Source organism: Trichosurus vulpecula, chromosome 3, assembly GCF_011100635.1.
Source record: "Trichosurus vulpecula isolate mTriVul1 chromosome 3, mTriVul1.pri, whole genome shotgun sequence".
Taxonomy (NCBI): Eukaryota; Metazoa; Chordata; class Mammalia; order Diprotodontia; family Phalangeridae; genus Trichosurus; species Trichosurus vulpecula.
The window spans coordinates 100,921,194-100,948,680 of NC_050575.1; the positions used below are offsets into that span (position 1 = coordinate 100,921,194).

General features: G+C 45.2%; 2 protein-coding genes across 8 annotated transcripts in view; one reads left to right on the forward strand and one right to left on the reverse strand.

The window, feature by feature from the left end:
• Nucleotides 1–1,183: 1,183 nt before the first annotated feature.
• Nucleotides 1,184–10,290, forward strand: TP53INP2 (tumor protein p53 inducible nuclear protein 2). Of its 4 annotated transcripts, XM_036749530.1 has the most exons (5): nt 1,203–1,477; nt 2,416–2,475; nt 4,462–4,655; nt 5,343–5,607; nt 6,808–10,290. In XM_036749530.1, the coding sequence occupies exons 3-5, from the start codon at nt 4,526–4,528 to the stop codon at nt 7,055–7,057; spliced, it is 645 nt and encodes a 214-aa protein (XP_036605425.1). In that variant the 5' UTR covers nt 1,203–1,477; nt 2,416–2,475; nt 4,462–4,525; the 3' UTR covers nt 7,058–10,290. The 4 variants fall into 4 exon arrangements, with proteins under 4 accessions (XP_036605421.1, XP_036605425.1, XP_036605424.1 ...); XM_036749526.1 differs by lacking the exon at nt 2,416–2,475 and having other exon boundaries at nt 1,184–1,477; XM_036749529.1 differs by lacking the exon at nt 2,416–2,475 and having other exon boundaries at nt 1,395–1,477; nt 5,436–5,607.
• A 1,308-nt stretch (nt 10,291–11,598) lies between these two features.
• The window catches only part of NCOA6 (nuclear receptor coactivator 6), a 67,318-nt gene continuing 51,429 nt past the window's right edge, over nt 11,599–27,487 (reverse strand). The window contains exons 12-17 of one of the 4 annotated variants that reach the window (XM_036748804.1): nt 22,815–25,814; nt 20,315–20,383; nt 17,069–17,105; nt 16,359–16,409; nt 15,156–15,304; nt 11,599–12,183 (exon numbers count right to left, since the gene is read on the reverse strand). In XM_036748804.1, coding sequence (XP_036604699.1) covers nt 12,137–12,183; nt 15,156–15,304; nt 16,359–16,409; nt 17,069–17,105; nt 20,315–20,383; nt 22,815–25,814 — 3,353 coding nt within the window. In that variant the 3' untranslated portion in view covers nt 11,599–12,136. The remainder of the gene's footprint in view (nt 12,184–15,155; nt 15,305–16,358; nt 16,410–17,068; nt 17,106–20,314; nt 20,384–22,814; nt 25,815–27,487) is intronic. The other 3 variants (XM_036748806.1, XM_036748805.1, XM_036748807.1) reach the window with 3 other exon arrangements.

Below are 27,487 nucleotides of genomic sequence, written 5' to 3' on the forward strand. Positions count from 1 at the left end.
TCTGAACTTTAACCTCCAGCCCAGCTCTGAGAAGTACACAGCTAGCCCTTAACCATCATTTAAGGTCCCTGTTCTATATCCTAAAGCTCTGGAATCTCTGAGGCCACCGAACCTGAGTGAACCAAGGTGGCTCAAATGTGAGTGGTCTAGGTTTGGTTTCCATGGCTTCTAGCCTCAAATGCCAGGGGAGAAGTGAAGTGAAAGACAGAAGGGAGCACCATGGTCCACCCTGAGGGGGTCAAACCTTGGGGTGGAAGAGTTGGAAGTTATAGACCACAGAAAGAACCTTAGAGCTTAAAGGTGCCTTGGAGATCATCTAGATCAGGAATTCTTAACTTGGGATCTGTGAACTAGGTTTTAAAAATAGATTAACTACTTCGACATCTTTTATTTCCTTGATTTTCCGTGTATTTTACTTTGTGTTTTAAAAAAATTGAGGTGACTATTGGTGACTGGCAAAGGGGTCCATAGTACAAAAAAGGTTAAGAACTAACCTAGTTCAACTGCCTTATGTTATAGATGAATAAACTGAGGCTGAGAGGAGCACGAATTTGCTAAGGACACTTAATGAGTGGACCTCCCGTCCAGGGCTCTATCACAAGAGCTTCTCCAGAAGGTCTGAAGCGCAATTTAGTACTTGGTTTCTTTCCTCCCTATTCTTTGGGCACTCCTGCGTCTTCCTGACGTTCCCCAGGTCTCCCTGGGACCCCTCAGGAAGAATCTGATTGACTCGCTCTTGAGGACCAGCAGGGGGCCCTTCCATGCAGAGCAATCTCCCCTAGAGCTACTAAGGCCAGGGAGGCCAGTATTACCGGATCTCTTCTCTCACCACCCACCCCCCCCTTATCCAGAGGATAGGGGAGGGGTTTGGATAAGGAATGGAGGGGGACGATAAGGGCAGGAAGAATTGGGGAGGCAGCAACTGGACCACGGAGCCCATGGTGGTAGGAAGAGAGGAAGCACCAGGCTAGAGGATAAGCTGGGCCCACCCAAGTGGGTCAAGCAGCCTTGACCCACTGGGCTGGCGCAGGACTAAGGAAGGCTGGTCGGAACCTAAAAGTGTATGTGTGCCCTGTTGTGGCCGGATCACCGGGTTGGGGGTAGGGGACCCGGGGACACACAATTCTTGATTGGCCTCGGGCCGCCCGGGCCGTGACGTGGGGCGGGCGGGCCCCTTTGTGACGTCACAATCAGCTGTTTGAGCGTTCCAATTTGTGCCGTGAGCCCCGGCGGATCTGCTGCCAATACACCAACCCCCGCCGGGAGCACTGGAAGCAAAGCCTGCATCCCCGCAACCAGCCAGCTCCGGAGCCGGCCCCCAGCCATGCTGCTGGACCTTTAAGGAGCCTCCTGCCCTGGGACACTCCGCCACAGCAGGCTCCCTCCCCCCTTTCCCGTCGCCTGCTCCCCAGCTCCGGCCGGGTCAGCTCGGCGCTCGCTGCCCCGGGACGTGGCCGGAGAGTGGAAGCAGACCCAGGTCAGTGCAGTACGAACTGGGCCTCTCTCTGCAGCTCTGAGCCGGGATGACCTGAGCGCTATCAGAGTTGGAGCGTGGTGGGGGGCTCGGGGCTATTTTTGTGGCTGCTCAGGGATCCGCACGGCTCGGGGACTTCGGGGGGCCCCGCTTGTGTCTCCCACTCCCGGCCCCCGGGGGACGGTGCGGAGGTGGGGGCGGGAAGAGCAGCCGTTGGAGGTCGAAGTGGGGGAGAAAGGGGGCTCGCGGCTCTCTGCCGAACCGGGGGCTGCTTGGGGGACCGGGCTTCAGGAGAGGGAGGATGCACTTGAAGCTACGCAGACGCTACTGCGGAGGGGACTGAGCTGGAGGTTGGAGGAAGCTCGGGGGCTCTGGAGACAGCGGCTTCGAGGCCTGGGTGCAAACTCTGCCTCCTCTGAACGCGGCGACCCCAAGGCTGCGGAGGCTGGGCTGGCCCGGGACCACCGGACCCTTGGTCCCGCGGGGCTGCCCTCCCTCCTTCGCTAGAGATCCTGCTTCGCTCCTGGGCCTTTGTCTCTTGGCTTCGCCGCTTCACCAACCGCAGGAGCCCAGAGCCCCACTGCCCTCTGCCCATTGGCTCCCTGAGGTTGTCCGCTGCGGTTACGTCATCATATTTGCATATGACATTGAGTCGTCACCAAGGCCAGCTCCTCCCCGCCACCCTCGGCTCCCCCAACTCTGGCTGTCCTCTGGTGACCCGGTTGGGTTGGAGCTGGATAGAGGCCTGATGGGGCAAGGTCTTGGCTGGACTGGAGGGGCCCGGGAAGGATGGGGTGGGGGTAGGGCTGGGCTTGGGACCCTAGCGAGGAAATGTCAATTACTCACCTGAGGCCAGACATCTGAGTTTAGTGGGTCTGGTGTCTTCCTAGAGCCACCCGGGACAAATAATGATGATATGCATTACACTTTAAAACTCCTAGGAAATCGAGACGTTTCTGTGGGACCAGAGAAACAAACTCAGGGACTCCAGGATTTGGAAGGTTGATGCTGGTGCTGTTTCCCCTTAGCCTACCTAGCTCTGACTTTCACTCCACAGTGAAAAACTTCCCTGGGAATGAGGGAAGCGAGGCATCAGGGGCAGGTAATACAATCCTGGAGCTCATGACCTCTGGGGCAACATTGCCTGTCTGTGGTCCAGTTGGAGCTGGTAAGGTTTGTATTACTTTTCTCTGCTGGCCTGTTTCTTTTTCTGCTTCTCTCCTTGCCCTTGAAGAGGAGGTTGGGTGGGGAGGCAGAGGACAAGGCAGTTATCCTTCTGGAGGGGTAGGCAGGGAGTGCTAGTGGTAAATGTGCCTAGTACTTGGCTTGCCCATCCTGCTTGATTCAGTATAAAAGAGCACTGAATTTGGGGTCAGATTACCTAGACTCCAGGCCAGGATGAGCTAAGATGGGCTTCTGGGCAATTTTTTCCCCCTTTCCAACCATCAAGTTTCCCCATCTGTAAATGGGGACGGTAAGACTACCTACTTCACTACGTTGATGTGGGGTAAGCACCCACAAAGCACTATAGAAATGTGAGCTGCTGCTACTATGATGATGATGATGATCCCCTTTCCTGTTAAAGCAGTTGTACCTGGAGGAGACCAGGCAAGCATTTGGTTGAGGGACAGGCCTAGTTTTCAGAGCTGAGATTCCGGGGTCCATTCCTAGCCGCACCACTGACTCACTGGGAGCCACAGAATCTATTTTGGGCACCTCTTGCAATGACTAAAGGGATTTGTCCTCCCAAGGGCTATTTGGGGAAGTTAAAAACAAGGAAGTTGTTTCACTAGTAGGAACCTGCTTGGGCTCTGATGCACCCCTGAAAGTGGTGGGATGGGACTGAGTGGAGGTGACCAGGTGTTTAAGGCTCCCAATTTCTGACAGTCGTGTGGAATGCTCAGTTCAGGAACCAAATCTCCCTTGATCTTCAAATAGGCCACAATATTCTAGGATATCAAAGCTACAGGAGACCTTAGAGACCACAACATCTAATCCTGTCATTTTACAAATGGGAATGGTTTGCTTAAGGTCATAAGTATCATAATCAGAAATGGAACTCAGGTCTCTGACTCCAAATCTAGTGCCCTTTCCATCATATCTTGCAGCCCCTTGGACCTTAGAGCTCTTTTCCCCTACTCATCCCTCTCCCTGTGGTTGCCAAGCCCCCTTTCTTAGCCTGAGCTATCCCTGTGACCACCTTTTCTTGGAAGGGAGAGAGGTCTGGTACAGGGAATGCATGGTGAAGGAACTCCCTGTACTGATTTGTATCAGAAACTCTCCAGCACTTGCCTGAGGAACTGACTGACTGACTCAGGATCATATAATCAGTGTCAGAAGCAGAACCTGAGCCCGGGTCTTTTTGATCCCAAGGCTGGATTCTCTATCCACTGTCCGGGCTTATTTTAATCCCCTAAGATAGGCCACTGTTCAGACTGTTTAGGGACAGATGGGGACACAGGATGCACTGGGCAGAAAACCTAAGGGCCTCGATGTCCAGTCTCAGGCCTGGATATCTGAGCCGAAGGCTCTGAATTGTCTTAGATCAAATAGATGAGGAAATTTATTTAGCCTGCTGTCCTGGGGGGATAAGGGGGTATGGGAGGGGGCACTGGAAGGAGGAAGATACTCAGTACTTATAGGAAAGACTATCTCTCTGGGCCCACGCTTTGTGCCTGAGGATTCCTCTGTTGAAGGAAACCTCGCTCAGCTTTTAGTAGAGGGGAAGGGAAGAATTTCTCTGTTGTCTCCCTCCTACTCCCTGCAGGGAATTTCCCTTTCCTGCTAGTGTTGAAGGCTTATTACCCTAACCCACACCTCTTTCTCAAAAACTGTCCCCACTGGGATCTAGGACATTGCCACCTCCTATCCCAGGTCTTGGGGAGCATCCCTGGGTGGACAGAAGGGTCCTCTCTACCCCCAGCTTGACTGTGAGACATGGGAGTGGGAGCCAGGACCTGACTGATTTTTAGCTTCCTTGTTCTCAGGTCTCTGTAGCGCCATTGAAGCTGGGCCTTCCATTGCTACCTCCTTCACCCCCACTCCTGCACCATGTTCCAGCGCCTCACCAGCCTCTTCTTTAGCACCAGCCCACCCTCTGAGGAGCCCCCCTCCCCCAAAGCCTTCATCTGCCCTGAGGATGAGGAAGAAGTGGATGGATGGCTCATTATTGACCTGCCTGGTAAGTGGCTGGAGAAGATCTTGGGTGCCTGGTCCCACCACATCCACTGCCCCAGTCCCAGCTCCAGTTAAGAGTCCACACAAGGATCTCTGGGCTCAAAGAGCTGAGGCTGGGGGTAGAGGTAGAATTCATGTGTCCTCATACTCCTTGTATTGGGAGGGGATGATGGCTAGGAGATATTCCAAAATTCCCTTTCAAGGCCCATTCGCAAGTATTCAGGGTTATTAGAGTTTGTGGAGGGCCAAGAGAATGACTTCTACTGTAAGGAGGGGGGGAATACTTTGGATCAGCCCAGAGGAGGGAGTGTTGACTCCTGGGCAGAAGATCCTAGGGAAGGAGACAGATCTGGGACCTGAGGGAGGTATCCAGAGGGGGATGCTAGGCCTGACAGGCTGAGCAGAAGGGGATTATTGCTGAGGCCAGAAGGGTCTTTCACAGCTCCCTTCCCTCAGGGGCAATAGCTGCTTCTAGAGGGGTTGCTTCTTGCTCTAGTCCTAGGGGAATAGCAGTGGGCTTGGCCTGGGGGAAGAAGCCTTAACCAGAGAAGCCGGGCACCAGCTGGGGGGAAAGGATACCTAATGCCAGTGGGCTTTGGGTCTGACTAATTATTCCCCTTTCTCTTCCCTATCCCACCGTGTGTCCCTGTGTGTGTGGTCCCCTGCCCCTGCCCCACTCCCCTCCCCTCAGATAGTTTTGCTGCCCCACCAAGTCCCAAACCAGCCCCCTCCTGCTTGCTGGATGAGAGTTGGTTTGTTACCCCTCCCGCGTGTTTCACTGCAGAGGGGCCTGAGCTGGGGCCTGCCCACCTGGAGAGCAGCCCCTTGGAGGACCTGCTCATCGAGCACCCCAGTATGTCTGTCTATGTCACTGGCAGTACCATCGTCCTGGAGCCTGGGCCTGATCCCACCCTGACCCCACCCCGGAGCCCACCCCCAGCCAGAGCTGCCCACCGGTGAGCCCAGGGACAGGAATAGGGAAGGAAGAATCTAGAATGAGACCTGGATAAGGGGGAGGGCAAAGGCCTAAGGCATAGAAGAGACTGGGGGAGCTGAACTGATCTGAGAACACTGATGGAAAAGGCCAATGGAGCCTGATAGGTGCAGCCTCCTCCCCCCACCAGAGGGCCTACAGAGGCTGAGCCCTAAGGTTGTTCAGAGGCAGAACCATGTCTAAAAGGGTCACACCCCTGCTGCTCTAAGCACCAGGGCAGCATTCTCTAGTGGGCTGGTATTAAGAATGGGTTTGTGTCATCAGGGTCCTGAAGTCGAATCATTTAGGTTTTATAGAGACCTTTAGTGCCAGAAAAGGGGGACTACTCTGTGTTTGTGTGTAGAGGGGGTGGGGGGGTTCACAGCAGCATTTCTGCTCTGGAGCTGTGGTGATGGTTAAAATCATCACTGTCCCTGGGAGATCACAAAAGGTAGAAGGGAAGGTGTCAAGCTAGGATATACTGGTGTCCTTTGAAGGTCCCAGATCCCTAGGCTAGAGAAAAATCCTGCATGAGGTGAGGCTTGGCTGTGCCTGGAAAGGCCAAGAATAATAGATTCCCTGGTGATGTGGAAAGACCTTTCAGGTGAGGATAAATAGCCTGGGGGGGGGGGAGAGAAAGAGAGGGAAAGAAAGAGAGAGAGAGACAGAGAGAGAGAGCATGTGTTTGACACAACGGACTCTTAATCTATGAAGCCTATGGATATATATATATATTTTTAAAGTTCAGACACCTCAGGTTGAGAACTCCTGGCCTGAGCAAGACTCTGGTCCTTCAGTTAGTCCAGCTTGAGGGGGAGGGGAGTGTTCCTAAGTAGTATAGCCAGAGGAGCCAGAAAGTAAGGCTGGAAGAATCAGCAGAGGCTGTCCTTTCGGGAGGACTATGAATGTTTTTCAAGAGAAGGAACTTGCATGTTAGATAAATTCTGTAGGATAGACTGGGGGAAGGAGAAAATAGAGGCAAGAAAGTTAGGTGGCTAAGAGTCCAAGCAGGAAATGATGAAGCCAGTCTCTAGAATGGCAGCGGAAAGGACACTGCAAATCAAAGGCCTGGAATTAGGGGTCAGGCAGTTTGGGGAGTTTGGGGGATACTGGGGTCTGGGCAGTGGAGATGGGCCTCCTCCAAGTCCAGCTCTGAGCCTACTATATGTCTCCTCTCCCCAAGGGAGGTCATGCAAGCCCGAAGGGATCCAGGTCCCAGGCACCACACAGCCTCGATACCCCCTCGGACAGCAGTGCTAGAAAAGGCCAGTCAGGCCCGGTGGGTGCAGCGGGCCCTCCAGAGGGCCGACAGACAGAGGCTGAGCCCGAAAGTTGTCCAGCGGCAGAATCGTGTTCGAGAGCGCCACCCCCGTCGGTCTAAGCATCAGGGCAGCTTTCTCCACCAGCCGTGCCAGCGCCAGTTCAATTACTGACGCCCCCTGAAGTCTCCTGTCTGCCCATTCTGGGCTGCTCCAATCTACACTGCTCTCAAATAAACCTCTCACCAGCCTTCCTCCCTCCCCTTCCCCACAGACACTACCCCTCACCCACTTATTCTCACCAGCCTGCTCCTGCCACCTGTTCTGGACCTAAGTGGTGACCCCCATATGCTCCATGGACCTGTTGGCCAAGGCCCTGCTTCTCCAAAGGAGCCTCTACCCAAGGAGAGCCTAGAGGGAGAGAGGTGTTGTTAGCCATCCCTATGAGGTAACTGCCTCCCTCTGGTCATTCCCCCATCCAGAGATGCCAGCCCCTTACTTCGGATCTCTGCATTCCCCACCTCTAAATCCTGTCTTGTGAATTCTGATTCCCTTCTTCATTCCCCAACCTTGACCCCCTTGTTTCCCTACATCTAACTCCACCTACACACATACAAAACACTGGTTCCATCACAACTCTGCCCCTCCCTCCTAGGATATGTCAGACAGTGACAGAAGTATCTTTTCTAAGGCTCCCTGACAAGTCTTGGCAACTAGGTTGCAATGCCCTAAGGCCCAATTCCTATTGTTTGTACCCTAAGACAGAGTCCCTAGAGCTGGCCCAGGCCTCTGAAGGTAAAGTATGTTGGAGAGGGCTGTGAGATGTGAAACTGAAGAGTGAAAGAATGGAGGGATTCAGACAGGGACAAAAAGTCAGAGACAGTCTTGAAAAAGATAAGTCAGAAGAAAAGCAGCTCTGGCGGAGGGAACCCCTGAGCACAGGAAAGCTGGATTTTTATTAGCTGAGAGGGACCCACCACCCTAGCTTAGTAGACTGCTTTATGGAGTAAGTAGGTGGTTTCCTTAGTCTGATGTCACCACACACCATGACCAGAAAGGACTTCTGGTCCAGGTGACTCCTCCCTTTCCCATCTTGCCTCAAGGTATTAAGAGTTGGGGGGATCCAGGAGACCCTGTGAAGCCTGGGCTAGCAGTTTTCCTGGGGGTAGGGAAGCTCTCCAGGGACTGGGTTGAGGGCAATGAAAAGGATAACTTCTGATAGCCTGATAGCTCTAAATGACTAGGCTGGCTGCCCAATTTACTTCCTGCCCAACACCAGAGTGCTGTGCTTTGCATTATAAATGTCTCACCCACCCTAGAGCTAGGGAGAATCCTCTCTGCTCCAGGATGGATAGATCTTCTGGTGGTCCCAACCCTTCCTGTGTTGACTATTGTTTAGATCCAGGCCTTGGAAGAAGGTTGGAGAAGCACCACTTCTGGCCTTTTCACTGCCCATTCATTCTGAGGTTCTCACCCCTAGGAAACGAGCTATTAGTATCAAGTTTTACTGAGGTTCCCTACCTTCCTTCCACCTGCAGAAACCAGGTGGCTGTTTTTTTTTTCCCAAAGGTGTGTGGGAGAGGAAGAGAAGGTCCCCAAAGCCACGGTCAGCCTGGGACTTAAGAAGTAGCTGCCCCTTTTGATGCTGTGAGCTGTGAATTCTGGACTTAGATACCAGCAACTGTCCCCTAGCAATGCCCTGAATTGCCCCTGTCAGTTTCTAGATGTCATTCTTTTTTCCTGTCTCTTCATCTTGATTTATTTCTTATGCTAATTCTGTCTCTTGAAACTTTCAAGGATCTTTCCTCTTAACACGAGTCATTCTGTCCACATGCCCCTTTTCCCATTACTTGGCCCTGGCTCTACAGCCAGAGTACAATAGGGCTGGCTTCCTGGGTTCAGGTGCCTATAGCTTCATAACTACGTGGGCAGAGGCCACAGCCCCAAGGAGCAAACCCCAAATTATTTTTTAAAAATTAAAACAAGATGACATTTTAAGAATACTTTCAGCTCACTCAGAAGTCAGTGATTAATATCATACCCTGTACCTTCTAAGGTTCCCTCAACCCTCTTTCAAGAGTCTTTCCCCAAATCCCACTTCAGTCACCTCACACCCAGCTAGGCTGTGGCTCCCTAACATCTGTTTTTCAAAGTTCCCATCTTCTCCGTTCCAGTGCTGAGGAGCTGGGTTTGGCTCCTAGTAGCTGTTTAATGGGGACTGGAGTGAAGGAAGTCTGGAGAGCAGGAGCCAATCATCCTAAAACTTGCTTCCCTGCCCCACCCCCGTTAATGCCTCTCCTCTCCTCAAGACTTCTTGAAGTCTTTATACCCAAGGATCAACACAAGCTGATCATGAGACTTTTCTACCATCCCATAGACACTGTAGCATCTGAGTGTGGCAATATTTTATGTCAAGATTTTTAAGACCTGACACCACTCCGTCCCCTGTTTGTTCGACTACAGAGCCACCAGATTTTCTCATGCTATATGGACTGTGTATGTGCCTTTCACCCTTAGCATGGTTCAGGGTTTCTCAAACCACAGAACTTGAACAAATTAAGGAACCAGTATTCATGAAGTCCTATGCAACCTAAGACAGGGAGTCAGAGTCTGCAATGACAACTGTTTCAGAGACATTGGGGAAATGACCAGTTTGTGAGGAGTATTAGCTAGACATCAGTATAACCAGCACTTCAACAAAATTGTGTGTGTTCGAGTGAGTGTGTGTGTGTGTGTGTTGGGGGGAGATGCCCATCTTTTTGTTCTAAGGGTTTGTTTTTAAAAAGTAAGCACTGTTCCCAAGGGCAGCATCACTTTTTCCTGTTGAGTCTTGAGAGCATGAACCTGCCCTTCTCTTGCCCCAAGTATCACTTCCTGGCCCCCTGCTCCCCACTCTTGTCCTAAGAGGGCCACTGTGTGTGTGTGTTTACCTGTGCAGTTGTGACCGGTTTTAAGCATACATGTGCAACCAGAAATCCACCAATCCACTCCTTAGACAGAGCGCCTCCTCTCCTCTCTCAGAGGGCATCACTGCCCCCCAGGTGCTCCAGATCTCGAATGCCTTACTAAATCCAAATGGCTTTGAACTAGGGGGCTTAATGCAGACAAACCACCCACTTTCTGATACCTATGACTGTAGCCCTGCCGCCTGGTTCCAAACAAAGCTAACAAGCTGCGTCTCTGTCATATGCTGAGCCCAGATTGTAGGAGGAACCTTCCTTAGGATGTTCAAAATGTGTGTTGGTGGAATCAAGGATGCAACCACCTTGACTCTGTCGTGGTGTGTGTGTATGTGTGTGTGCGCGCGTGTAACAGGACTCGAGTGTTAGACCGTAATGCTATTCCTCTGTGGGGGAAAAAATTAATATAAAAGAAAACACAAGAAATAAAAATCTATTTAAAGCATATACTGAAGTTGAATTATCTTGATTTGGGGTGCACCAGAGAGCCCATGCTTATGGAGCATTGAGCAGGAAAACTGACAGTTGTGGACACACACTGGGATAAGGCCACATTCCTAGTCCCATTTTGCTCCCTGATGGGTGATGATGCTGGGGGATGCTGGCATCTTAAGAGAAAGGGCTGAGGCAAATTTAAGAATGGCAGTCAGCCCAGTGCTATTCTCCCCCTCCGTAAAAGATCATCCCCATTCCGGGCTGCTCTGTTCTAAGTGGTATGAGCCTGAGAGTCACAGTATCCATACGCAGAAGGCTTGAATGTAAGGGGAAATAAGAGTACAGAAACGTGGAACCATCTCTGAGGAGGAGCTGAGGCACAAGCCGCACTTCTTGTTCAGAGCCTAGAAGGTCTAGTTGGGGAGGCGGAGTGAGGGGGGTGGGGGTGAAGCCCCATTGGGCCTTCAAATGTGGCTCAGATTACCCCCTGGGCAGGAGGCTAATCAGGATATTCTCTATGAAAAGTGACTGTCAAGTGCCAGAGAGGAAAGACCACACATGAAAAGGCCTATTGACCTAATGGGAAAGATGACAGCAAAGCCTAAAGCTGCAGACTCAGGGATAGGGCAAGGTTAGGAAAGAGCAGCCAATGCACACCCTTCTTGTGCCTCCGAGGGCTCCTATGAAGCCTGTGTGCAACTACATCAAGGACCCCACCCTCAGGCCTCAAATGTCCTGTGACCTCAGCTGGGGGAGACAGGAGTAAGGGATGATGATAGCTAAAATTTATATAGTGCCGACTACGTCCCAGACATTGGGATAAGTGTTATCCTCACAACTGGAAGGGAGGTACTATTATCCCCATTTTACAGATGAGGAAACTGAGGCAAAGAGATGAAGTGACTTGCCCAGGGTCACAGAGCTAGTGTCTGAGGCCTGGCACTCTATCCACTGGGCTACCTAGCTGCCCAAGAACAGCTACGTACTTGTGAACAGAACGGCTGATGCTCAGCATCTTCAATGAATAAAAGCTTCCTTCTATACCCAGGGTGATAGATTTAGAACTGGAAGGCATCTTCAAGGTCACTTAGTCCTGGGTTTGCAGCCAGGAGCTGGTTTTGAATCCTGGTTCTACCACTTTTTCCTGTTTCACCTTTGGTAAGTCTCACTTTACCTCTCTATTATCTGTAAAATGAGTGAACTGGCCTAGCTGATTTCCAAGGTTCCTTCCAGCGCCGCATATCTAAGCTGTCATTTTACAGATGAGAAAAACTTGCCCTTTCCTTAGAGGAGGCGCCACTATTGCTAATAATACCTTCATGGTCTAAAACAATGACATTTATTTAGAACATTTGGAATTCCACATTATACAAACCCTTAGATTCTCTTTATTCACTGGTCCATTTTTCTACAACAAATACGTCTGAAATCATCTATAATAAAATTATTTACAACATTTCCAAAGGAGAGGGATTATTTCTGCCCCCAATACAGCTATTCACAGAGTACTTCCACTGCACAAAACATCACCAACTACCTAAGAATGGCCACTGCGTCTGCTAATTTGCTTAGGAAACAAATGTGAAACTAGACATTTACAACAATAGGTCATCATTTCTTACAAGAGACAACATTTCTTTTTGGAAAACTTGAACTTCACCTTGCCACAACAAATGGTTCATCAACCCTGCCTCTCTTGCCGTTCATTGATAAAGAGGCTACGTGGTTTGAGAGAGGGGCAGTATTATTAAAATGATTAACTGTACAGAAAGTGTTGTTTGTTTTTAAAAATCACAGCTCAAAACTGCTTTTTGTAAAATTCACACACATTTAAAAGTCTCAAGTTGCCTGAAGCGATTTACTTGGATTTCCTTCGTTTGGACTGCATCACGCTGGCTGCAGGCTCTGTGAGGAAGAAAGGAAAAACATGTATAGCTTAAGACATCTACTCTCTGGCTCCATTTTTCTATTATCATTGACAAGTCAGTTCTACAGTGATAAACATTCCTCACGGGGGAGCCCATGAGAGCTGGAGCTGAGCTGCAAAGTAGGGTTTCCTCAGGCTGTATCATACAACTACTCTCAGGGCAAAGTACTGGTCAGCCAGTAGGGTACTAGGCAAGAGCATCAGAGACTCAATTCAATTTAACATTAATTAATAATTAAGCATCTACTAGGTACAAAACACTGCTTAAGTGATGGACAGAGAAAGATTCTGACAAAATGATAGTCTCTACCTCTATGGAGGCTACATTCTAATGAGGGCAATATGACATGCATACATGTAAGTCTAAAACAAGCATAATGCAAGATAAAGGCAAAGGAAAGATCTAGACAGACTGCTCCAGGAAAATCTGGAGAGGGCATTATTTTCATTGGCTAGAATAGTGATGGTAGGGAGAAAAAAATTCACAGATGTGGAGGAGGTGATTGGAATGGCGTATTCTCTGCAGCTGCTGGCTGTTGTCGAGGCAGTGCCTGGTGTGTGGGCATCTGGGGAACCACAAGCACACCCAGTAGCACAGACCCTCAGGAGAAACACTGAGCTCTCCTCCTGGAGTCCCAGAGGATTTTCTGGTTAGTTGAGTGACTTGCCCACAGATTAGTAAAAAGCCCTAACAGGAACAGCAATAACTACAGATAGCATCACCTATCAGAGGTAACTCCTCTACAGAGTTAACTAAGTGATGTCTGTTTCCAAATCCTGCAGGCCAGCCCCACTGCTCTCAGCTGGCTAGTGCCTGAAGGGATCCTGGCATGGGCTCTTTTGTAAAATTCAGAATTTAAGCACCAAATAAAATATGCATTTCCATGTACATAGTAGAAACAAGCAAACAAAAAGTATCGTACATGAAACTGAAAGTCTATTATGAACAGCTTGCTTTTCTTTTAAAAATATAAATTAAATTAAATATAAATTCAAACTGTAACTTTCAAAACTGTCCTGCTTGTCTATGATTTTTTCCTGGCCTCTTCTGTGCATTTAAAAAAATGCTTCAATGACTCACTTTTCTTTCTTTTTCTTGTCTACCCTGTCCCTAGTTTCCCTTCTACTCCTACCTCCCTAATCTTCAAACTGAAAAAGAAAAAAGCAACACCCTTCTAACAAATACAACACATATTCTGTGTAGCATTTCCTGTTGCAGACTGCTTTGGATCCCACTCTCCTATCGGGCATCCTAACTTGTTGCTTTCCTTATACTTTAGGATTTTTTGATGGTCTAGGTGCGCTAAGACCAGGAAGATCTCAACAACCAAATGTGGCTTCCAATGTTGGCCATTCCAATGTTTATCTTTCTCCTGGCCTTAAAGATGTCTGAAGCATACATAGCCTAGAGACTTCAAGCACATGAGTGAGGGTTAACAATGAGGAAAGGAAAAACGGAAAAGCATTGCAGAACCTTTCTGTCCACAATGTAGATTTTGTCCTTTGAAATACTAAGTAGTGCTTTTTCCAAAATGGTGTCTGCTGAATTTTAAGTGAGAAAGGAAATCCCCAGACACCCAGCAATCTCTTGTTCCTTCTTTCCTGCCTGAAATATAGCTGTTTCTATGGTGTTCCACTCTGTTAACCAGGGTCCATGGTGCAAAGAATCTGTGTCCCCTCAGTCTCAAGTGGCTTTGGCACAGATTCAGGGAAGAGGAAAACAGGCAGTTGGAGAGAAGGGGTAGGATTCAGTCTCCTTAAACTTCTACTCCCTTCAATCTCCTGCGTATAGTTATTAGTTCCTATTTTTCTCTATTATAAAGTCAATGGAAAAAGAATGTGCCCCAATGCGTACCACATATGCCATCCCCTTTCAAGAACGTGAAATATTGAGGCCACAGGTTGATAGTTCATATTAGGTGAACTGTAGGCACAGGAATCAAACATATCTAGGTCTGCACAATTCTCTGATGTTAGAGGTTTGCATCTTGCTTACATTTCTAACCATCTGAGAGCTACCCAGCCAGGTAAAACACAGATCAAACAAAGGCAGGGATGAAACACAGGGTACACACTTTGGTGAGGGAATCCTCCTGGATTCTGTGCTCACCTATGGGAACACTCAGACACACTCAGAAATATTGATGACCTACAATACCTCTGTCAAGCCTGGATTAACCTTAATGAGGCTGAATCTCTCAGTAAGTTAAGAAAGTTCATCAAGAATGGCAGCCCTGGCTTCTAAGGGGCACTTGCATGATTAACCACTATACACATGCTTTTTTGCTACCATTTCCTATATCAGAATCCCTTCTACCTCCATGAACCCTGTTGATATCCTGTCTATCCCACCTCAAATGTGAAGTTATTTTGGAAACTTTCAAGTTGGAAACGATCTTTTCCTTCCTTGACTTTATGTACCACTTTGATTACATTGTTCTTATACACTTACATAGTCTAATATGCATTATCAGTATTTGGGCTTGTGTCAACTATAACACAAGCACAATGAGGCTGAGGTCCAAGTCTTATTTCTCCTCTATCTTCCTAGGACACAACATAGTGCTTAGCACATGATAAGCACTTAGAAAATATTTGTTAAATTTAATTGCAGTGTCTACTCTTCAAAGCCAGCTATTTTACTGTTCAAAATCTAGTTTAAGGATAATTACTACAGGAAGGGAGACTCTTCAGGATATATGGAGAGAAGTGTGAGTTTCCACCCAACTACAAAGTGTTCTTGTCCCCTCTCTCCTTCCACCCAACTGCACTATGGTTTCTATAAATAGCATGGCATGGTCTTATCTACCTCTAAACAATAAGATTTCCAAATTCATGTCCCTTCCATTTCACTCTTAGGGGTGCCTAACAGTCAAAACACCTTGGTTGTAATGAGGCTACTCTTTTTCTTGTCCTGCTTTCCTCTACGTAGGTACACAATAGGGCCCACCTTTTGAAGTGCTAGAAGCTGATGCTGGCCGGGAAGAACGCTTGCGCTGCCCATTTTCCCCGCTCTCCGGGGCAGTGGCGGGCTCCTCAGCTCTTGAGTTTCTTCGGCTTGGAGTTTTAGACTTCTCCCCTGTCTCCTTGGGCTCATTGCTAAAGGAAGGATAAAAGTACAACATTTCTAGTAAGGAGCACGTACCTGGGTACAGAATTCGGGAAGGGTACAACAAGCAGAAGTTAGAAACAGGAGGTAGGTGTTGAAGGGCCGGATTAGAGAAAGTCCCAAAACAGAGGTTAGGTGGCAGAAAGATACACTATCTCACACGAGAAGGGTAAAGTAGCAGTTGTCAAAATACAGGATTCTCAAAATTCAAAAAGGGGCACATGATTCCACAAGGAATTGTTTTATTCATATTTCAGGGCCATTCCTAATAATCAGAACCCTTAGATAGAAATGGCCCCATCTTATTAATACTTCTAGTCTTAGAAACTTGCCCCCCAACTGCCTGTTCTCTGAACTAACCACTATTTATACTTTAAAGCTTGCTCTTTCACACTATATTTAAATATACATTATACTGTATATTTAAAACATGGTCATGTGGGAGCATGGCAAGTGCTGGGCTGTGAGGCTAACATATTAACCTGTACACCAGTTTCTTGGACCTTCATACCTGAACTGCTCACGTTAAGAAACAGAATGAAAGCCTTAAATCTGCCCAGCAAGCAAGCATCCCCAAGCTTCCCATTAACTTATTAAAATGTCAACAGAAAACTAATGAGTATCTATATAAATGCAGACTTTTTCTAGCCAACACCCTGCTGTATGTATACCTGTCCCCAGGTATATTCTCACCTCTATCCAATTGCTTCTCGTTCACATCTGCTTCATCAGGATTGATAAGGCTATTCTCTATTTAACTACCTGAGAGAAAAGCCTTGATCCAATAAGGCTGCAGCACTTCCCCACACTTTTGCTAGTCAATCACCACCAATGGCTAGTGCCAAATGAAGTTCCTCTCTTCTCTTTCCTCTTGCAAAAATCCTTCATCTTCAGCATCATAAATAGGAATTCTCCTACTGGCGCCTCTCTCCAAAGTTCCATTTCTGGATAGTTCTAATTGTTAGGAAGTTTGTTTCTTAAAGTGAGCTGAAATCTGCCTCTGTGCAACTTAAACCCAATTCAGCTTTCTGGAGTAATACATACCTCACTGAATTTTCATGACAGTCTTCAAGCAGACAATGAATGACCACATACCTGGGAGATTGTATAAAAAGGATTCTTAGAGGGGTGCACGTTGTACTTGAGATTTCTCAGGTCTCTTCCAACTATAAAATTCTGTGACTCTTTGTATGCTGCACATTGAAAAATAGCAGTATGATGGAAAGAACCCTGAACTAAGTCAGAACTGGATTTAGACATGGCTCTGCTACTAATTTATTGTGTAACCCTGGGCAGTGCATTTACCTCTGGGACTCAGTTACCCTACCTGTACAATGATGAGGCTGGATCAGATGTATTCCAAGGCTCTTTCTTTATTCTAATATTCAAGAAATCTATGACCTCAAAAGGCTGATTTTCCATTGGTATAGATAATTGGTTTAACTGTATAATGTCATTCACTTCCAATGGTGAGGAGAGGAGGCCCACATTCTTGCATGCACAAGAAGCAGACAGGCTTATTTACATTTATACCCATAGTAAAATAGCAATCAACAAGCTTTATTAGGAGAAACCTTAGTTCTGGAGGCTAACATTATCTGTGCCAGTGACAGCTAGCCAATTTAGAGGGAAAACAGACAGGTGAATGGAGTGAAGCAAAAGGACAAGGAGAAAAGCTATTTAGAAATTGAGAAAGCTGAAACCCTCCAAAGAGGTTTATATTCCTGCTGAATTTGCAGGAACTATCATCTTACCTTTGACTGGAGACTACAGCAGCATTTGCTTCCAGTTCTGCAAGAAACATAAAAGGAGACTAAGAAGATGCCCTTTGCAGAAGCTGTTGTGACATGGCCACAACCAAAAATACAGATGTACGAAGTCTCCCTGCCCAAGGACACTCATGGCAGATGGTAGTGTCATGGCTAGTATTTAGGCTATACAATGAATATGGGCTGTATGAAACCTGCTCTATTTTTTCAACAACTCTATGTGTAAACAAAACTTTTAAGATCAATACCATTTGGCATTAAGGTAATTAAATCTAGAGTTTGATTTTTAAATAGATTCATTAAGTCCTAGACTTTCAAAAATATTACTATTTGAGTACTGCCTAATAATTATTCATTTTAATGTTTGTAGGCTTTAGGACTAAATTGAGTCCCCTTTAATTTTGACAGTCAATGAACACTGTGTAAGACTGAGGATAGATTTAGGAGATATGGGATGAAAGCAGGGTTCTGGGTAATGTTTCTACCCCTCCGTGCTTATGTCTGCCATCTTGTGGTCATTTCAGAAAGTCAGCTGTGCTGGAGCAATTCTTGCTAACAAAAACATTCCTCAGAGAAATATGACTTCATTCCAAGACTTGACAACAGATCACTGACAACAAAAAGGCCTGCTGAATTAAAAACTATTTTTTTTTACTGCTAACAGGGAACATTTCTTAATTTTTCTGTTTATGTTAACATGATGTCAATTTAGCAATGTCATAAAAATCCTAACCAGCATCTCATCACATAGGGTTTCAAACTGTCTATGCTGTATAATTAGATTTATCATCTCATTCACTAATTGTTCCATATTACTTACATTTTGCCTTTACAACTAGGCTTAGAATAGTGCCCAACACACAGTAGGCACTTAATAAATGTTTACTGGTTGACTGAAAAACTCTTTATAGGTAAGGATCTAGTATTATGCTTTCTTAAGAAAAATTCTAAACAATAGCCACCAACATATATATATATATATATAAATATATATATATATATATATACATATATGCACAAACAGGAGATAAAGATCATACAGGAAATTGATTTACAGACTAAGGAGATCACATACTCGGTTCTAGGGTGTGTTTCTATCTCTAAAACACTCCCTCTATTGCTTATGAAATAATTTGCCCTCGTTCCTCAGCCTAGCATTTGAGGTACTCCATCACCAGGCAGTAGCCTGAATTTCTAGCTTTACATTTCACTACTCGGCCCCTACTCTTAGCACTCTTAATGCTCTAGCATAGAGTAGGACTACTGGCTACCCTTAGTCTGTGCCCTTGTACATACTATTGCTTACTGGGGGAATGCTTTCCCCAATTCAATCTGTCTGCTAAAAGCCTATCCATTCTTAAAGACCCAGGTTAAATGCAACCCACCTCTATTAAACTAGTGATATATTTCTCCCATGAATCTTCATAGTACTTTAGTTGTGTTTGTAATAACTTCCTAGAAGACTTTAAGTTTCTCAATTGTCTCTTAATATTCCAGCTCCACACATAAGATTCTGCATGCACTTAATATATACCTACTGAGTTTAATTAATAACTTTCAAATCAATTCAATAGACAAATATTACTATTGAGTGCTTACAGACCCCATACATGGTACTATGAGAGATACAAAGAAATTAATTGCATGATTCTTGTCCTCAAGGAGCTTAAAATCTAGTTTGATAGAAAATGAAAACTTTGCAATTTTGGACTGGAATAGTTGGGTACAATCGTAAAGAGGAAAGCAGGATTTGAGCTGGTCTTCAAGGATAGGCAGTATTTTGATGGGCAGAGAACTGCTGTGAGCACATGCCTAAGCATGCTTAGGAGAAAGCTAAAAGAACAATCTGGCTGGAGCAGAAAATTCAGGAGGGTAAAGACAAATTATGGGAGGCCTAAAATGCTAGGCTAGGAGTTGCTTCTTTGTTTTGCATGAAGATGAAAAGTCATCAAACATGGTGTTTTGTTTTTTTTTTTTTTTGCATGGGGAATGACAAATGGATTAGAGAGAAATAAGCTAAGATGCATATCATGATTACATATTTTTCTTTTTACTCCTGTATTTGAAGGTTTTAGGAATATGTTGCTGTACTGTGTGCTATGATAAGAAAAATGGTGTTTCTCAAGTCTGATCTTCAAGTATTTAAAGCTTGTTAATCTTATCACAACCCTCTTCCTGGCAACTCTCAAAAAAAAAAAAAAGCCCTGCTCTCTCTCACACACACACACATATCCATCCATATCATATCTACAGTAGACTAAGTCATGACAAGACTCCTTCAAACATCAGTAAATTCATAGGAAGGCCTGACTAAAATATGATTCAGGCAGGATATGTCTATGAACTTAGATCCTAACAATCATACCCTATTTTATCTGTCAGATCAACCCGGTTTCCTTCCTCTAGAAATACCACTCCAGGACTATTTACAGCATCCTAGGCTTAGGGGACACACAAAAACCTACACAGGCTGAAATGACTTAGATTTGCTGAAACTGCTTTACAATTTAGTAAATACATGAGTCCTGGCTTTAGTCATAATTAATGTGAGCACTGTTGAACAGCATTTTCATTTTGTGTTTTACAGCAGCTAGCAATTCCCCAAGGTTCCTGGGAACGCTGGAGCAATGGGACCATAGATGAGCAACAAAAAAATACTGACAGTTCTGTTGGTTTACTGAACAGGGAACTAGATTAGGAGGGAGGCCATCTGTGTTCTAGTTGTATGATGACTGAGAGAAAAAGCCATTAAAAATGTTTGCACAGGGAAGTGACCATTAATCTAGTGGCATTGTGAAGGATGGATTAGAAGAGGGAGAGATTAAACTGGATGAAAGACCCACTTGAATCACATAATACAATCTTCAGTAAAATAAGGGAGGTGGACTAGGTTTCTTCTCTTAGAATTCAGGACATTGTGACTTGAAAGAATTAAAGTGTCTTTTGTCAGTTAACTGATGAATTTTTACTACAAATAGGGAGAAGGCAGGAAGGCTGGAGCATCTGAATGCAAGAACAAAATCAATTATAAGCCTGTCATCTTAGAGCAAAGTTGGTTCCTAAAAGGACATATTAAAAGTTTTTAATGGTTTCATTCCTTGAGCTGACATTTTTTCTCCAACGGGGTAAGAAGGTGTGAAAATGGAAGCCCAATAAGAGGGCCTAAAGCTAAGTCTATTACCCTCCAGTCCTTTCTAGCCCAAAGAGAACCTTTTCCAAAGTATACTCTACCTGGTCTGTGTGCAGGTCCCTGAGGTGGTACAGCTGGGATCTCCTTCTGGGCCAGACTTGGTGAAGGTGCTAAAATAAGTGAGGAAAGCAGGGTGATCTAATTTTCTTTTTCAAAGCAAAATAAAATGTAGTGTTACAGTGCGTGGCTTGAACTTTTAAGCAGCCTTTCCTACAGTCCTAAATGAAGTAAGTAAGGGGTGAGGCAGACTTGAATTTACAAATAAATTCCATGCCTCATTAAGAAGTTCATCTTTGCTGACATGGCAAAGATAAGCACTTGGAAGCGTGTGTGTATATGTGCATGCAAGAATACTAGTTCCCCTCTTCCCCAGGACAATCATCCTTTTACAGCTCTATCACTTCTACAGGATTTATAATCTATTACATACCTTTTGGTAGGAAAATCCTATTTTTGTCCTACTCCCTAATGAGATTGTAAGCTTCCTAAGGGCAGGAATCACCTCATATATTTCTCTGTATCCACCATAGAACCTAGCAGTGCTGGACATGAAATAATACTTAATTTGTAAAAATACTTAATTTGTACAGGTTTAATTAAACCAAAATTCTAAGATCATATACCAAAATGCAAAACAAAAACAAAGATGTAAATGTCTTTTAGTAAACAGCATTATAAACAATCAGGGCAGGCAGCCCCTACTTCCCAGAATAAAAGCTGTAGTACTATGAGACAGAGGCATTGGGATATACTTATCACTACTCTGGGACCAGCTGTCAATTACAAGCCTGAGAGAGGGAAGGGGAGGGGGTCTACACATAAAGGATAGCACCAATAATACACTAGCTCTAGTATTTCTGAGATCTCAAAAAGTGGGTCTGAAAGAGAATATTTCTACATATTCCATTCCAGCACCATTCCAGGGCTGTTTAGGAAGGGTGATTTGGATTTGAAGCTGTGGTTTCCAGGACACATATTTTACATCAAACCCCATTGTCGTGTCAGGTTCCATTCCCTTATTGGCCTGTTGCATGGTTCCTTAAGGCTTTTGTCCATGTGACTAGAAACTGAGAGGATGAATATTTTCTAAGAATAATCAAGTGATGGTGGTGGTGCCTGGAAAGACACCACTAACTGTGGTTGTATGCATATTGTACACGTAGACTAGGTGAAGAACCTGAATCAGTTAAAATCATTCAAAGAACGGCCTGGAATGTTAAATGAACCCCAGACTTGACTGGTATCTACTGAAGCATTTCTTTCTCTCAGCTAAGGTACAATAAATAGCAGAGATGAAGCTGCACTCCACAGTAGAAATTCCACAGCCATACAGGGTCGTTGGTATTTTATCCTCATATATCTACTTGACATGATGGACTAGAATGGACATCAAACAAATGTTGTGACACAAAGATTAGGTGGTAAGAGCCCTGAAATAAGTTTATTCTTTCCTATTAATTGGTAGAATCCCCCTTTTCCTCAATGATGTGGTCAATCACCATGGGTTCTTATTAAGGTAATATTTTATCTCATCTGAAGTTTAATACTATACTGTTAACCTTTTCTACTACAGTAATGCTCCTTCCTCAGAAGGTATTACATAGAAAGTATCTGGAAACTAAAGCAAATGCTCACTAGAGAGCAGTGCCTACTTTGATGGAGAGATTTCCCTGTTATTGTTTTAATGACACTATATAGTTCTGATGCCATCCGATCACACCAGTCTTCCTGATGTGACTATAAATATCATTAGTTTCTTGGCATGTGAGGTAATAATGTTCCCTGAAGGGAAGAAATGAAAAAACACAAATAGAAAAGTCTACTTTAAGCAACATCTGGCTTCCACTTCATTTTTAGTTTGCATATGCATCAGTAAAATGGTGTTAGAAGAACAAATATGGGCATCACTTTTAAAATACTAGGTGCTTCTTTGTCTCAAATATCTAATTACAACTGTTCGTATATAAGGCATATTTTAAACTGGTTGCCTCAAGGACAGTCTGTATGTCTTGGCAGGATTTGGCAAAATCAAAAATAATATGGCATAATAGAAAGAGCACTGCAACAAGAGTCTGGGGACCTGGGATCTAATGCTGGTTCCACTACCTAAGGGCAAACTAGTCTTTCTTTCTTGTACTCTAGAGCATGTTAGCACAGTGCCTGGCACATAGGAATCATTTAATGAATGTTCTTGATTGAGGGACCTTGAGGTAGGACTCCTACTCTTTCTGGGCCTCCGTTATAAAATGACAGGCCTGGGCTTGATGATTTCTAATGTCTCTTCCAACTCTTAAATTCATGACATTAGTGAAAAATTTATATAAGCTTATATTAATTTTAATGCACCATTAACCGGTCTGCCTATATAAAATAAATAGCTTCGGTGAAAGAAATCCCTTATTTTTTTTTGTCCTTCAGGATAAGACACCAGGAGGGTCTTAAATCAACTTCCTTCCCTCTAGTCATGGCCCAAACTTCTTAAATTGCTGTTGAACTGCTAGCTCGCTGCGTGAGAAAAACCGTAAGGCTCAGAGTACATACCTATATTCTGCAGAAGCTCTGGGTGGGTTCCTGCTTTCTCCTCCACTAGGCCAATTCCAAGCTGTTCAGTCACTATGCCACCATGATTACTTTTAGTATTTGGGGTTGTGGAAGCAAGCTCTGAAATCACTGGGGCATTTACCATGGATGGTGCACTGGCAGGAGAAGCACTGCTCAGTAAGCTCGGCGCCACTGATACTGAGGAAGAAGACATAGCCATGGTGCTAACACTTGGTGTGCCAGGCCCAGGAGTGCTTATCTTTAGCAGAGTGGGTGCCGGGGGTGTGCTGGCTTTATTGTCCGGTTCTGTGGTTATCTGCTCAGTTCCCACATTACACAGGGCTGGCATTTCCAGGCCCTGGCCTTCAGCATCTCCATCCACAGAATACTGTTCCTCCCCCTTTTCAAGAGATCCTGTTACCTTCTTGCATGCCTTGGTCAACAAAATCTGACCAATCTTGTCCACTTTCCCCTTGCCCTTACTAGATGAAACTGGGCTTCTTCGGTTGCCAGAGGAACCTGGACTACTGGTAAGAAGAGGTGAAACCATCACTGCTGATTGTGCAGCTGCTACAGGGCACTGATCTGATGAAATGCTAACTTGAGGACTAGCCTCATCTGGACTAAACTCTTTAACTTGCTGGACAGGGGTCTGTGTAGGAACAACTGAAGAAGCTGTGGATGGGGGAGAAGGAAGCTGCATGGGTGCTGCCCGTGAGTTAAGAACCAAAGACCTGTTGGTCGGTATGCTTGGGGCAGGACTACTGGATGGTGCACTAGGAGGTGCAGGGGCAGAAGAAAACTTTATGTTCTGGGGTATGTGTAAAGGGCCAACCACTGCCACAGGCTGTGGCATTAAATTGGAGTTAGAGGTCAGTGGGGCTGCAGGAATTGTATTTGACTGAGATCCTTTCATAACCTGAATTATCGAGGATGAATTTATAAATACAGGAGTAATGAACTGAGTTCGAGCACTGGACTGAGCCGATGATTGCCCCTCAGAAACCATAACTTTGTTTCCCACACTGGGCATTGTGACTACTGTAGACATTAATGTAGGCTGCAGGTGAGATGGCAGAGGTGTCGATGTATTAGACGAAGTAGTGATGGGGTTTGAAGTTACAAAGACAGTTATTTGGTTTGGTGGCAAAGGAGTAGAAATAGAGGAGCTGACAGGCCTGGACATTATTGGGGGTACATTTGGTGTGACACTGGAGTTGACCTCACCCAATTCTTGGTGCATTTGGGTTGAACACGGCTCATTACTGTGAGGCAAGTTTAAGGGATTAGAAGATTCCTTACCAGAAGGTGGATCCTGCAGTGGAGGAATGACAGCTATCTTTTTTAGTTCCTCCCCTGATGACACTGTAGGTGGCACTTCAAGACTGTTAAGTCCAGGGGGTTTAATGGTAACATTAGGAGCTCCAGAATTATCAAGAAGTTGACTTAAAGATGTTGGGGCTTCTCTCATAGTAGAAGAGAGCATAGATTTGTTCTCTTCTACAATAGGAACCTTGCTAGTATCTAAAGGTTGCATCTCCTTCTTTTGTTGGTCTTCAGAAACCATCATCTTCATTTCTTGGATAGGAATGGCTTTCAGCTCAACATTTGCCTGCTCTTTATTAACGGGGGCAGTCTGGCAGTCATTATCCAGAGGAACATTAAGACTGTCTTTGTTATCCTCGGTAATACTAGCTACTACAGCCATAGGCACAGTTGGGTTTGGTGGATTCAGCATGTTGTTATTAGGAAAATTTCCAGGTACAGGTGTGGGCAAAGAAGTAGAATTGGCCAACACATTTCTTTGCAATTCTGCACCCTGCATCAGAGCTGGATTTGTCTGGGATGTCAGAGATAACTTAGGTGTTTTTGAGTTTTGTCTGCCTGGACTTGGTGTAGTTTTCCTACTGGACCCAGGACTAGACCTTCGACTATTGCTTGGACTAGCTCGCTTTGTTCCTCCAGCGTTAGCCTGCTTTCCAGAATTAACTACAACAGAATCCAACTTATGAGTCTGTGGAGGAGCAAAGCTCGATGGGTTATTAATAGCGAGATTTGAAGGGGCTTGCCCAATGGCCTTCAAAGTAGTTGGATTAAGACCCTGCTGATCAAACCCTCTATTCAGATTAGGCCTGGGAGGCAAAGGAATATTAATCTGAGGAGGAAAGAGACCTGCTATAGAAGCGTTGAGCCGTTCTGGTGACAAACTTATTTCTGAAGGTTCTGTGCTAGGTGGGCGGTTGTTTGGTGTCTGAGGGTAATAGGGCCTTGGGCTGGCCCTGTTTGGTGTTTTAGGCCTGGATGTCTGTGTAGGGGTAGCAACATTTGGAAAATGGTGACCGTGAGAACTAGATAAAGAATTAACTGGTGGTTGCTGTGGACTTGCACCTTGAGTAGCAGAAAGGGGAGATGGTCCTGGTTTTGGCCCTGCTATCATTAACTGATTTTGAGAAACTACTAAATGCGAAGCCAGGTTATTTGAAGCCCCTGAGACTGGAGGAACTTCATTTCCACTTCCTTCAGGAAGTGATGCCACTTCTCCCAAAGGTGAATTGGAAGGATTCTGTATATTATCTGGGTATACCATTTTTCTTGCATTATTCCCCAAAGGAGGATTTACTGGCAATGGCATTCTTTGCTTATCAGGAGATGGTGGTACCGAGCCAGGACCTTGCAGGCTGACCATTACTGACATGCCACCACTCTGCTGCATGGGCATTCTCTGTGCATCTGGGTTTAGGGGACCCCTTGTGGGGTGAACATTCTGGGACACAGGCAGTCTGACTGATTTGGGATCTTGCTGCATCATAAGCATCATCATCATTTGTTGCTGCTGCTGCTGTGACTGTGCCTGAGTAGGGGGCGGTGGTGGGGGCTGTGGTTGAGGTGGCTGTGGTGGTGGCTGCTGTGGAGGTGGCTGCTGGGATGGCGGCACATGCTGCATGAGTTGAGGAGGCATCTGTTGTAGTGGCCTTTGTTCAACTTGTTGAGATGGATAACCTAGAACGAGCCCCCCAAATCAGGGAAGTTAGATTTTCCAACAAGTTCAGGAATCTGTAAAGCATTTTCACAAACATTCAGTGATACTTCTGATGAAGGCCACATCGAATCTACACAAACAGTGCAAGCACAATCATTTCTCCAGGATGCAGTCTTTTGGCATCAGGCATACACATAGTTTAAGAAAATGTAAAGAAGCTGAGGAGAGGGCAAAATCACTAGTACTCCTGAGCCCCTGGGGTATGAATGAGGCGCTATTGATTCCAGGTTCTGACAACTATATAAGCTATTCATTTCAAGAGGTAACGTCCAGGTGACATATCTGCCAAAAATGTAGATTAATGTGTTAGATGCAACCACATGGATGCTTTATGCAATCTAGAATTTCTGAGTCATATAGATGCACCTGACCTTCACTATTCATAGACATGAAGTGATTCTCTCCATTTTAAGAATTAACTAATTTTCTCAAGTTTCTCATGTTCTCATGGTTTTGTTGACAGCTGTAGAGGAATAGATAGCTTTATGACTTGTAAGACTGAGACAGTTTTAAAACAAGTCTAGGATTCACTTCCTTAAGAAATGTCAATCTTATTGGCAGCTTGGCTGTCCTTGCTCCACAGGACATTTATCAGCTGATTGAACTATAAACCACCAGAAGATACATGTATGAACTCTGGAAAGGGACCTTTATGTGTTTATTAGTAAGTTCATCTTGTAAAACTGTCCCTTGCCCCCTTATTACTTATACTTCTTTATTTTATCCACTTGCAGAGAGATCTCTCAGTGACTCACACCATTAGAAAACGTCAAGACCAAAGACATCACTATTTGACCTGTTGGACAACAAATGGACAAGAGATACTGGAGACGTAACCACATGGAGCTTCATAAAGGCAAGGCTTAAAGAGGTGCCTCTTTACTTACAAAGAAGCATTACTTATCACAGTACTGAAAATAAGTACTATGAAGGATGCTGACATCAACCAAGAAGTGAAATAAGTTGGAGGGAGAAGGGCATGGGGCTGAGATACAGCTTTTGTAACAGAAATTGTTACAACTGTACAACAATCAGGCATGGCAAGTTTAAAAGCTTTGCAGGTGTGTTTTTTTTTTAGACCTGGCAAAACTGAATGGATATTAGCTTAATTAAACACAGCACTAGTCAAGTTTTATTTTGACCCTTACAGGTAAGTGTCATCTAAGAACAAAATAAATGATAATTTCATCTAAGATTTGTTTGGCACCTAATGATAAATGCTAGAGAATTTGGACAGAGATTTGGACAGTCTTATCTATGTTTTTTAAAATGCAATATAACTTTTCTTTTAAACAAACTGTTCCCCAAGGTAAAATACAATCTTATTATATATTTAATTCTTGTCCTTGAGGCATTTCGCTCAAAATAAATGAGGAAGATACCTACTAACACAATCAAACATATTATGTGATGAATATAATAAATATTCTTTTCTATGTGAGGCACGGATTCCACAATGTGCATTATTTAATATCGAGCACCAAAGCAGTTATGGCTTCTCCACAAGTTCCTTGATGCTAGTGCCATGATTACAGGTGAGAAAGATCCTCTCTCAATTCAGCTTCAGCAGCTGGGACATCTGCCCTGAAACAGGAAATAGAGCACCCATCCAGAGTGTAGCAGGGAACACTGT